This window comes from Pseudophryne corroboree, chromosome 4 (assembly GCF_028390025.1).
Source record: "Pseudophryne corroboree isolate aPseCor3 chromosome 4, aPseCor3.hap2, whole genome shotgun sequence".
Lineage (NCBI taxonomy): Eukaryota > Metazoa > Chordata > Amphibia > Anura > Myobatrachidae > Pseudophryne > Pseudophryne corroboree.
In genome coordinates, this window is record NC_086447.1 from 398,634,145 (window position 1) to 398,646,504 (window position 12,360).

General features: G+C 44.6%; 1 protein-coding gene across 2 annotated transcripts in view; it reads left to right on the forward strand.

Annotated features, from left to right (window-relative positions):
• The window catches only part of PRIM2 (DNA primase subunit 2), a 458,416-nt gene that overhangs the window by 68,893 nt on the left and 377,163 nt on the right, over nt 1-12,360 (forward strand). For both annotated transcript variants that reach the window (XM_063916741.1, XM_063916740.1), the window contains 2 exons: nt 2,880-2,950; nt 9,502-9,622. In XM_063916741.1, coding sequence (XP_063772811.1) covers nt 2,880-2,950; nt 9,502-9,622 — 192 coding nt within the window. The remainder of the gene's footprint in view (nt 1-2,879; nt 2,951-9,501; nt 9,623-12,360) is intronic.

Here is a 12,360-nt window from a genome sequence, read left to right on the forward strand (position 1 = left end):
TGTGTGTGTACATGTGGCAGGGAATATAGAGTGTAAGCTCCACTGTAGCAGGGACTGATTCGAACAGCCAAATATTCTCTATAAAGCGCTTTGGAATATGTGGGCTCTATATAAATAACTGGTAATAGTAGTAAAATTATAGAATCGGCAGAGTCAGTGGGCTGAGTATTTTACTGTCGTCAGAGTAAGATTTATTTTCCTTTTCCACTTGATTTCAGTAATATTGGCTTGTTTACATCTATCATTAAATGCATGGTGCCCTTATTTACCCAGTGTCACATAAGCAATCATGGTTCTCTATGCTAATCTGGTCACATGTCTCCAGAAGTAAGGCACCAATAATTGAAATTGTAGATCATATTTTTTTGTTGCACCTCCATACTACCTGCCTGATTGCCAGACCCACCTGCTATTCTATCTAGATTTTCCACACCTTCTCTGAGGTAAACTGTATGCTGGCATGTATTGTATCACTGTCGCTAATACAGGTTGAGTATCCCATATCCAAATATTCCGAAATACGGAATATTCCGAAATACAGACTTTTTTGAGTGAGAGTGAGATAGTGAAACCTTTGTTTTCTGATGGCTCAATGTACACAAACTTTGTTTAATACACAAAGTTATTAAAAATATTGCATTAAATGACCTTCAGGCTTTGTGTATAAGGTGTATATGAAACATAAATGAATTGTGTGAAGGTAGACACACTTTGTTTAATGCACAAAGTTATTAAAAATATTGGCTAAAATGACCTTCAGGCTGTGTGTATAAGGTGTATATGAAACATAAATGCATTCTGTGCTTAGAATTTAGGTCCCATCGCCATGATATCTCATTATGGTATGCAATTATTCCAAAATACAGAAAAATCCCATATCCAAAATACCTCTGGTCCCAAGTATTTTGGATAAGGGATACTCAACCTGTAATATGGAGCTAATTATTACCAAATATCACGCATGCAGGGGCTACTACCGATTCAGTGTAATTTGTCATAGTCACGTCTGCAGCTTTCCCCTGGTCTGCAGGTGTGCATCTGAATGTGTAAGACTAAGACACCCCACTTTGTGTCTTTAGATGCAAACATCGGTTGCACCATCTAAACTTGCTCCAGCCTCATGTTAGATGCAGAACCTTGATCAGAGTATGGCCTGCAAAATTGTTTAGAATATTGTATACAATTCCATTCAGGCTACATCTGCAGTAAGCCGAGCAGCACTTATTGCTGCCACCATTCATGGGGTGTGTGAGCGTGGCTACATCTGTATATGAAACATAAATGCATTCTGTGTTAGACTTGGGTCCCATCGCCAAGACAGGTATGCCAGTATTTCAAAGTACAGAAAAACCTGTAATCCAAAAAAATGTCTGGTCGCAAGCATTTCTGATATGGGAGACTCAATCTATACCTAAGGATCAGAAGGGTAAAAGACCCACAGGGAGGAATTTGATTTTTTTAGTGTTCACACTAGGATTTTTTTAGGGCAGGGTGCTGATCGTTGAGGAGGGCACATTTTTATTTTGAAGGGCACATTTTTGCTGTGATGCTTTGCGCACAAAGTATAGCGCAAATGTTTATAGTTTTTGTACATACATTTTCCCCTTAGTATATCATATACCCATACATACATATAGGACACCAATGTAACACCCAACATCTGTACTGAGCAACATACTGTATATGTCCAGTCTTTGTGAAAGATTGGCTGTAGCATATACATAAGTAGATAATTATAAACGTCTCCTCCAGTGCTGAAGTGGTTATAATCCATATGTGTTATAAAACAGAAAAGTTAAGCAGAGGGTTAAAATATAAAGGTAAAAAAAAAAAAGTGTTCTACTAGGGAAATACTGTAAGCAGTACCTGCTCACTGCTTACCCTGTTCTTTCCCTCTTTATCAGGGTGCTGTGCTTTGGAGGCAGCCACAAAAGTGATGTTATTTACAGTCCTTCATCTGCCATCCAGTTCGCTAAGGATAAAAATTGTGCTCCAATTTCAGAGATGGGCAAGGAGTAGACCACTGCATTGTAACATGCACTCTGACTGTTGTATTCTGTATACAAGGGGGTGATTTATGGTCCTGCAGGGTGCTTTTTCACATTTCAAAAATGGGCAGGCTGCAGCACCCTGCTAAAAAAGCCTAGAAGGAACACTAGTTTTTTTTGTTTTTTTTCATGTCCGCAGTTCCCATTGCACTTTGTGCAGTGGACGTCCATTATTTCAGCTTGCACCCTCCTGAGATGACTAGCAGAAATTTGCTCAAAGTCGAGCGTTTGTGCATCTAAACGCAGCACAAGCAGCACTTTGCATGGATTTACCTACTTTACATGTCTAAACCCAGTGAATTTGTGCGTAACATGCAAAGTAAAAATTGAATGTTGCTCAACACTTTATGTGGGAGCTGTGGGCGCCAATACACACACTTGAATCACCCCCTTAGAGACTGCAATTGGGAAATAAATTCTTGAAATGTTAAAATATCTCCAATAGTGTTAAGAATCCTTTTTATTTTACCACAAATGGAAAAGAGGCACCTGTCACGTCTACATGGGTTTTGAATTTTTGCTGCCATCAAGTATCTTCTGCCATCTAGCGTCTACTCCACTAGCTTCAAACATAGTAGCATGTGCCTGTTTCTCACCAGCAACAAAACACAAATCCCTGGTATTATATTTCAGGGCTATATCTAGTTGCATGTACCTCATAGACTGAGCCTCTTAATTGTGCATGGTAATGAAGCTATATATAACCTGATGGAAATGTAGCACATTTATTGCTCTTTGTGTATTCTGTCACATGATTTTTTGTATGTTGATCATTAAAAATTCCTAGTATACGTGAGTACACCTGGCCAATAAAGCTGATTCTGATTACAGGTTGAGGAATGTGAGCAGCGGAGAAAAGATCACATATCACACTTTATTTTGCGCCTTGCATACTGCCAATCGTAAGTTAACATTAACTTTTGTCACCAGAAAATTGATCTGATTTAATGAGATGTTACTTTACATCATATTTTGTACCAGTAAAGGCATTTTTTTTTAAATCCATACTGTTTAATGCTGTACTGCCACCTACATTGTAAATCTAATATAGAACTGGTAAATCTATTTCATTTCATTACAAAATAGCAAGTTTTTATGCTCATTAGTGTGCCTGTAAGGGAATTTTCTCTAACGTCCTAGAGGATGCTGGGGACTCCGTAAGGACCATGGGGAATAGACGGGCTCAGCAGGAGATAAGGCACTTTAAGAAATACTTTAGGATTCTGGGTGTGCACTGGCTCCTCCCTCTATGCCCCTCCTCCAGACCTCAGTTTTAGACTGTGCCCAGAGGAGAATGGGTGCACTGCAGGGAGCTCTCCTGAGTTTACTGCTTAGAAAGAATTTTTGTTAGGATTTTTTCTCTTTTTCAGGGAGCACTGCTGGCAACAGGCTCCCTGCATCGAGGGACTGAGGAGAGAGGAGCAGACCTACTTAAATGTTAGGCTCTGCTTCCTCGGCTACTGGACACCATTAGCTCCAGAGGGAATGAACACAGGTTCGTCCTGGGCGTTCACCCTAGAGCCGCGCCGCCGTTCTCCTCACAGAGCCAGAAGAAACGAAGACAGAAGACGTCTCAGGCGGCAGAAGCCTTCAGAGCTTCACTGAGGTAACGCACAGCACTGCAGCTGTGCGTCATTGCTCCACACACCTCACACACTCTGGTCACTGTAAGGGTGCAGGGCGCAGGGGGGGCGCCCTGGGCAGCAATAAAACACCTCACCTATGGCAAAAGTGTATATACATGTACAGGTGGGCACTGTTCATGTATATAAAAGAGCCCCTGCAATTTTTTTATAAGTTTGAGCGGGATAGAAGCCCGCCGCCGAGGGGGCGGGGCTTCACCCTCAGCACTCACCAGCGCCATTTTCTCTACACAGCACCGCTGAGAGGAAGCTCCCCGGACTCTTCCCCTGCTTGTCACACAGTGAAAGGGGGTTTTAAAGTAGAGGGGGGGCACATTATTGGCGTTTATACACTACAGCAGCGCTACTGGGTAAACATTCTGTGTTTTTCTCCAGGGACATATAGCGCTGGGGTGTGTGCTGGCATACTCTCTCTCTGTCTCTCCAAAGGGCCTCAGGGGAAACCTGTCATCAGAAAAGAGATTCCCTGTGTGTGTGAAGTGTGTCGGTACGTGTGTGTCGACATGTTTGACGAGGAAGGCTCACCTAAGGAGGAGGGGGAGTGCATGATGGTCAGGTCGTCGTCGGCAACGCCGACACCGGACTGGGTAGATATGTGGAATGTCTTGAATGCAAATGTAAATTTACTGCATAAACGATTAGACAAGGCTGAAGCTAGGGATCAGTCAGGTAGTCAGACCATGCCTGTCCCGTGGCACCAGGACCTTCGGGGTCTCAAAAACGCACCATATCCCAGATCACTGACACAGATACCGACACAGAGACTGACTCTAGTGTCGACTATGAGGATGCAAAATTACAGCCAAAGGTGGCGAAAGGTATTCGTTACATGATTATGGCCATTAAAGAGGCTTTGCATATCACTGAGGAACCCACTGTCCCTGACACGAGGGTACACATGTATAAAGGGAAAAAGCCTGAGGTCACTTTTCCGTCCTCATTTGAACTAAGCGACTTGTGCGAAAAGGCTTGGGAATCTCCAGTTAGGAGACTACAAGTTCCCAAAAGGATTCTTATGGCGTATCCCTTTCCACAAAATGACAGGATACGATGGGAATCTTCGCCGAAGGTAGACAAGGCGCTGACACGCTTATCCAAGAAGGTGGCACTACCTTCTCAGGATACAGCTTCCCTCAAGGATCCTGCTGATCGTAAGCAGGAGGTTACCATGAAGCACATTTACACACATTCCGGTACTATCGTTAGACCGGCTATGGCATCGGCCTGGGTGTGTAGTGCTATCGCAGCATGGACAGATTCCTTATCTACGGAATTTGAAACCCTAGATAAGGATTCCATTCTAATGACCCTAGAGCATATCAAAGATGCTGCTTTATATATGAGGGATGCTCAAAGAGACATTTGTTTACTAAGCTCCAGAATAAATGCTATGTCTATTTCTGCTAGGCGACTCCTGTGGACCCGACAGTGGACGGGGGATGCCGACTCAAAGCGGCATATGGAGTTGTTGCCTTACAAGGGGGAGGAGTTGTTTGGAGAAGGCCTCTCAGACCTTGTCTCTACTGCTACGGCCGGTAAATCGAATTTCTTACCTTATGTCCCCCCGCAGCATACTAAAAAGGCACCTCATTATCAAATGCAGTCCTTTCGTTCCAATAAAAGCAAGAAGGTTCGGGGATCGTCCTTCCTTGCCAGAGGAAAAGGCAAGGGAAAAAAGCTGCATGCAGCAAGTTCCCAGGAGCAGAAGTCCTCCCCTACATCTGCAAAGTCCACCGCATGACGCTGAGGCTTCCCGGGGGGAGTCAGCTCAAGTGGGGGCGCGTCTTCGATTTTTCAGCCAGGTCTGGGTTCACTCACAGGTGGATCCCTGGGCTATGGAGATTGTTTCTCAGAGATACAGGCTGGAATTCGAAGACGTGCCTCCTCGCCGGTTTTTCAAATCGGCTCTGCTAGCTTCCCCGTCAGAGAGGGAGTTAGTGTTGACTGCAATTCAAAAATTGTATCTTCAACAGGTGATAGTCAAAGTTCCTCTTCTCCAGCAAGGAAAGGGGTATTACTCAACCCTGTTTGTGGTCCCGAAACCGGACGGTTCGGTCAGGCCCATTTTGAATCTAAAATCCCTGAACTTGTACTTGAAAAAGTTCAAGTTCAAGATGGAATCGCTCAGAGCGGTCATCGCCAGCCTGGAGGGGGGGGATTGGATGGTGTCCCTGGACATAAAGGATGCATACCTTCATGTTCCGATTTTCCCTCCTCATCAGGCGTTCCTGAGATTTGCAGTACAGGACTGTCATTACCAATTTCAGACGTTGCCGTTTGGGCTTTCCACAGCCCCCGAGAATTTTCACCAAGGTAATGGCGGAAATGATGGTAATGGCGGAAATGCATCAGAGGATCACCCTGTCTCCCAGAGCCAGGGTATCTCTCCTGTGGTGGCTGCACAGTGCTCACCTCCTAGAAGGCCGCAGGTTCGGAATTCAGGACTGGGTCCTGGTGACCACGGACGCAAGCCTCCGAGGTTGTGGAGCGGTCACACTGGGAAGAAATTTCTAAGGTCTCTGGTCAAATCTAGAGACTGGTCTCCACATCAATGTCCTGGAGTTGAGGGCCATATACAACACCCTACGCCAAGCGGAGGCATTGCTTCGGGACAAACCGGTTCTGATTCAGTCAGACAATGTCACGGCAGTGGCTCATGTAAACCGCCAAGGCGGCACAAGGAGCAGAGTGGCCATGGCAGAAGCGAACAGGATTCTTCGCTGGGCGAAAGGCCATGTAAGCGCCCTATCAGCAGTATTCATCCCGGGGGCGGACAACTGGGAAGCGGACTTCCTCAGCAGACACGACCTGCATCCGGGAGAGTGGGGACTTCATCCAGAAGTCTTCGCACAGATCGTAGGTCGGTGGGGACTGCCTCAAATAGACATGATGGCGTCCCGTCTCAACAAAAAGCTAAAGCGGTATTGCGCCAGGTCCAGGGACCCTCAGGCGGTAGCGGTAGACGCTCTAGTGACACCTTGGGTGTTCAGATCGGTCTATGTGTTCCCTCCTCTACCTCTCATACCCAAGGTGTTGAGAATAATAAGGCTAAGAGGAGTCAGAACGATCCTCATTGTTCCGGATTGGCCACGAAGGATTTGGTATCCGGATCTGCAAGAGTTGCTCAAAGAAGATCCGTGGCCTCTTCCCCTAAGGCAGGATCTGCTGCAGCAGGGGCCCTGTCTGTTCCAAGACTTACCGCGGCTGCGTTTGACGGCATGGCGGTTGAACGCCGGATCCTAGCGGAAAAAGGTATTTCGGAGGAGGTCATTCCTACCCTGATCAAGGCTAGGAAGGACGTGACATCGAAACATTATCACCGTATATGGCGAAAATATGTGTCTTGGTGTGAGGCCAGAACTGCTCCTACGGAGGAGTTTCATTTGGGCCGTCTGCTTCACTTCCTGCAAACGGGAGTGAATTTGGGCCTAATATTAGGGTCCATAAAGGTCCAAATTTCGGCCTTATCCATTTTCTTCCAAAAAGAATTGGCTTCTCTTCCTGAAGTACAGACATTTGTGAAGGGGGTACTGCATATTCAGCCTCCCTTTGTACCTCCGGTGGCGCCTTGGGATCTTAACGTGGTATTAAGTTTCCTCAAGTCACCTTGGTTTGAACCACTCAAGACGGTGGAATTGAAATATCTCACATGGGAAGTGGTTATGTTATTGGCCTTGGCTTCTGCAAGGCGTGTTTCGGAATTGGCGGCTTTGTCGTATAAAAGCCCCTACCTGGTTTTTCATGTGGATAGGGCAGAATTGAGGACTCGTCCTCAATTTCTACCAAAGGTGGTCTCATCTTTTCATATGAACCAACCTATTGTCGTGTCTGTGGCTACGCGGGACTTGGGGGATTCCGAGTCCCTGGATGTGGTCAGGGCTTTGAAGATTTATGTGTCCAGAACAGCTAGGATCAGGAAGACTGAAGCTCTGTTTGTTCTGTATGCGGCCAACAAGGTTGGCGCTCCTGCTTCAAAGCAGACTATTGCTCGCTGGATCTGTAACACGATTCAGCAGGCGCATTCTACGGCAGGATTACCATTGCCTAAATCGGTTAAGGCCCATTCCACTAGGAAGGTGGGCTCTTCTTGGGCGGCTGCCCGAGGGGTCTCGGCATTACAGTTGTGCCGAGCAGCTACTTGGTCGGGGGTCAAACACCTTTGCAAAGTTCTATAAGTTTGATACCCTGGCTGAGGAGGACCTCCTGTTTGCTCAATCGGTGCTGCAGAGTCATCCGCACTCTCCCGCCCGTTTGGGAGCTTTGGTATAATGCCCATGGTCCTTACGGAGTCCCCAGCATCCTCTAGGACGTTAAGAGAAAATAAGATTTTACTTACCGGTAAATCTATTTCTCGTAGTCCGTAGAGGATGCTGGGCGCCCGTCCCAAGTGCGGACTTCTTCTGCAAGACTTGTATATAGTTATTGCTTACATAAGGGTTATGTTATAGTTTCATCGGTTCGAACCGAGTCTATGTTGTTGTTCATGCTGTTAACTGGATAGTTTATCACAAGTTATACGGTGTGATTGGTGTGGCTGGTATGAATCTTGCCCTTAGGTTAACTAAAATCCTTTCCTCGTACTGTCCGTCTCCTCTTGGCACAGTTTCCCTAACTGAGGTCTGGAGGAGGGGCATAGAGGGAGGAGCCAGTGCACACCCAGAATCCTAAAGTCTTTCTTAAAGTGCCCTATCTCCTGCGGAGCCCGTCTATTCCCCATGGTCCTTACGGAGTCCCCAGCATCCTCTACGGACTACGAGAAATAGATTTACCGGTAAGTAAAATCTTATTTTTTTTCTGAAGCTGTGGTGGACACTGTGCGCCCACCGTCACGATCCCTTATATAATGGGCCTTTCTTTCGGCACTTTTAACAGGGGCAGTATATGTGTGTGTGTGTGTGTGCCGGTTTTCTTTCTGCTTCTCTCCTTTACCTGTTCTTGAGGCTTTTTAAGTTGAAAACTGGTCCTCCCATGAGCAGGTGGGGTATAGGGAAGGAGTAAGCTCTGCTGCGCTCTGCAAGAAGTTTAGCTTCTTGTTGTCCGCAGTGCTCCTGATGGGTGTGGTTCATCAAATCGACAGTGTTTAGGTCGACCACTATAGGTCGACAGTCACTAGGTCGACATGGATGGAAGGTCGACAGGGTTTCTAGGTCGACATGTGCTAGGTCGACAGGTCTAAAGGTCGACATGAGGATTTTTTTTTTGGTGTCGTTTTCTTCGTAGAGTGACCGGGATCCCAAATTAGTGCACCGCGTCCCCTCGCATGGCTCGCTTCGCTCGCCATGCTTCGGGCATGGTGCCTTCGCTCCGCTACCGCTTCGCTCGGCACACTTTACCGTTCCAATCGTAGTCCACGTGGATCGTTAAGTATGAAAAAAAAAAATGTGAAAAACTCATGTCGACCTTTAGACCTGTCGACCTAGCACATGTCGACCTAGAAACCCTGTCGACCTTCCATCCATGTCGACCTAGTGACTGTCGACCTATAGTGGTCGACCTAAAACTTGTCGACCTAGACACTGTCGATCTTCAGACTGGATCCCGCTCCTAATACCATACCCACAGTCCTAGTGTCCACCATAGCTTCAGAAAAAAAGGATTTTACAGGCAAGACAAAAATTCCATTTTGAAATTTGGGGGAATGCATGAAAAAACATGCAACAAAACACTCACTGTGTGAATGAAAATATACTGGTCCTTTTTAGGGACACCTGCTTTTGCTACTATTTCCCCTATTCTGCAATCTTTAGAAATGTGAGAGTTTATTTTTGCTTTTCTTTAATTAAGTATAAACATTCTGTCTGTTTTTGTAGAGAGGACCTAAGGCGCTGGTTTATACAGCAAGAAATGGATTTGTTCAAATTCCGATTTGCAGAGTTATCAAAAGAGAAAGTCGAAGAGTTTCTCAAGTTCAATGATTTGGAATATGTTTCTGTAAGTAACTTCTGTAGAACTTGTCTGTTCAGGAAAATAGTCTATGTACACTATACAAAAGTGTAATGGAATTTGATATAAATGTGCTATTGTTCTGTCATCCCTTGCTATATTTTGTGTTATTAACATTGCCCATAAGAAAGGTTCCACTTCTGATCATGTGAAAGTAGTCGTAATGACCCTGTTTACATGAAACTCGTGTGTTAACAAGAAACCTCTTTGAAGAGCGTAAAAAAATCAATATGCTGAACTGAGAGCAATCCTAGCCATCTGCTGGAACCTTCAGTTTTATTGAGCTTTAGCTAAAGCTTAGATTTAGATCTTACTCAATGAAATTCAAATCAATATTTTACTATTCTGAGCACTGTGGATTATTTTTTATGTAGTGTACTTTTCTTCACCTCTTTATAGAAGACAGTGAGTGTTCATTCTACCTCCAAATAAACTCACATACCTGATATAGTAAATGTAGACTTAATGAGAGAATGAGTAGAAAGATGATGCTGTATACATCTAAGAGTATATGGGCCTGTTCATTTAAGTATCTAACTCACTGCGAGCACTGGAGCAGTTCAACATTGCACTGTGAGTAGCCAGGTGATCCGAAGATCAGCTGTCCCCGTAAATCCTTACTGGTGGAACTAAGCAGACTCTGCAGTGTGCATGTGTGAACTTGGGTTCACGCATGCTCGACTTCAGGTGCAAATATCCCTCTTTACAACTAGGGCTCTTTTCCATAGGGAAGTAGCCGGGGTGCAGTAAAAAAACTCCCATCTGAAGATGGTGAAGGTACCCGCAGTCAAGCTCCAAACATGTTAATTTTCACCTGCTTTTAAAAAAAATAAATTATGTGATGAATAGGTACTGTACGTGAGAAATTTAAAGGAGAGAGTAACGGGTTTTAGTTATTTAGGGGCAGATTTATTAAGCCTGGTGAAGTGATAAAGTGAAAGGTGATAAAGTCCCAGCCAATCAGCTCCTAACTAACATGTCACAGGCTGGGTTTGAAAAATGACAGTTAGGAGCTGACTGGCTGGAACTTCATCTCCGTCCACGTTATCACTTCACCAGGCTTAATAAATCTGCCCCTTAGTTATAAGTCACCAGTGGAGTTCAATAAAATTTATATATTGCGTACACTTTATTTTGTGTAATGGTATGTGTATATGGAGTGCACTTTATTTGAAAATATTCTGCATGTTATACAGGGAGCTGCATATTCCCTTACATGTGTGATTGAACCAATGATGAGGTCTGCTAGCGATCTGAGGTTAACTAAATAAATACCCTTGTTACACCGCTTTTATACTAAACTTCCGATTCGCACCGGGATTTGTGCACGGGTACTTCCCAGCCACGACTCGGCCACTCCTCTTTCAGACAGGCAGCACGACCCTGCAATACAGTATGTCGAGTTGGTGATGTCACCTCCGACGCATGCGGAGTCAGCACTTGGAGATCAGATTTCCAAGCGCCGCCTTTTCTTTGTGCAGTGACCGCATCGACCTGGCTTACCCGTTTACACTGCACTGAGAGGCATGTTGCACCTGTGTTCAACCCTGATCGCTTCCTGGGTTGAAATGCCGGGTCGCTTGACACGGGTAATTCCAACAGTGTGCTTTTACACTGTATAGTATCCTCTTCGCTGCTCCTTCACGAGCTATAACCTGGGATATTTATGTCTGTGTAAAAGGGGTATTAGTTTGAAATTATTTTTCCAAATTAATTCCTGTGCAGCCATAGTACATGCATTTAAAGTTGTGTTAATATGCCCTTCAGCTGCTTACACTGCCTTAAAAGGACTCAAAAATAGAATGACTGGTTTCTTATGGGCTCAGAGCCTGATTCACTGTTATTTGCTAATGTGAGAACGCACGCACTGATTGATTTTCGGCAGACTGCGCATGTGCTGCGAACGCATTGCACGTGCACGAAGACCAAAATGTGATCGCTCTGCGTATGCAGCCTAATTATAAAGAGAATGCAATTTGATTGATTGAAAGTGACTGTTGGTGGCAACATGGCGTTTGTGGGGAGTGGTTGGAAAAACGTAGGCGTGTCATGGCCGTTTTCGGGTATGAATGCATTCACATTATTTTGAGTAGGGATGGGTCAGCTGCAACTACCGCTTCAGCTCATTTTTTGTGTATGCAATGCGATTCTGCTAATGCACACACAGATTTACGAAGGCATCGGTGGGCGTCTTTTATTTCTGGGCGGCTCTTCACATGCGATTTTTAGCAGTAGCATGTTTGAGAGAATTGCTAATTCAGCCTCAGTAGTGCTCCATAGAGAATTAGGCCCTCAATCCCACTATTCTTACATTTTAATGGTGTGCTTAATATTATAGAGCGCAGCACATCTTTTAATATATCATACGGTAGCTGTTCTAGTTATAGTTCAACATACAGGATATCGTGCATCACTAAAAGAGCAGCTTATTTTACATGAATTCTTTATTTCCTTATCCAGCACATATGTTTGAATGAGCTTTTACCTGTTTAGCCTTTTTTTTTAATGACTTTTCATGCTTTTCAGTCATCATTTCAGGCAGATTCTACCTGGTTGAACTTTTACTGTACTTGTCAGATGATTAAGGTTCTCTTCATAATGTAACTCTCTTGTGGCCCTGTTGCAAAATGAGAGCTTCGTTTACGCTATGACAAAACAAATATGTTTTACAAATATTTGTCAAGGATATCAATGTTTAACTTCTGCAGATCATAAATTAAATAGAG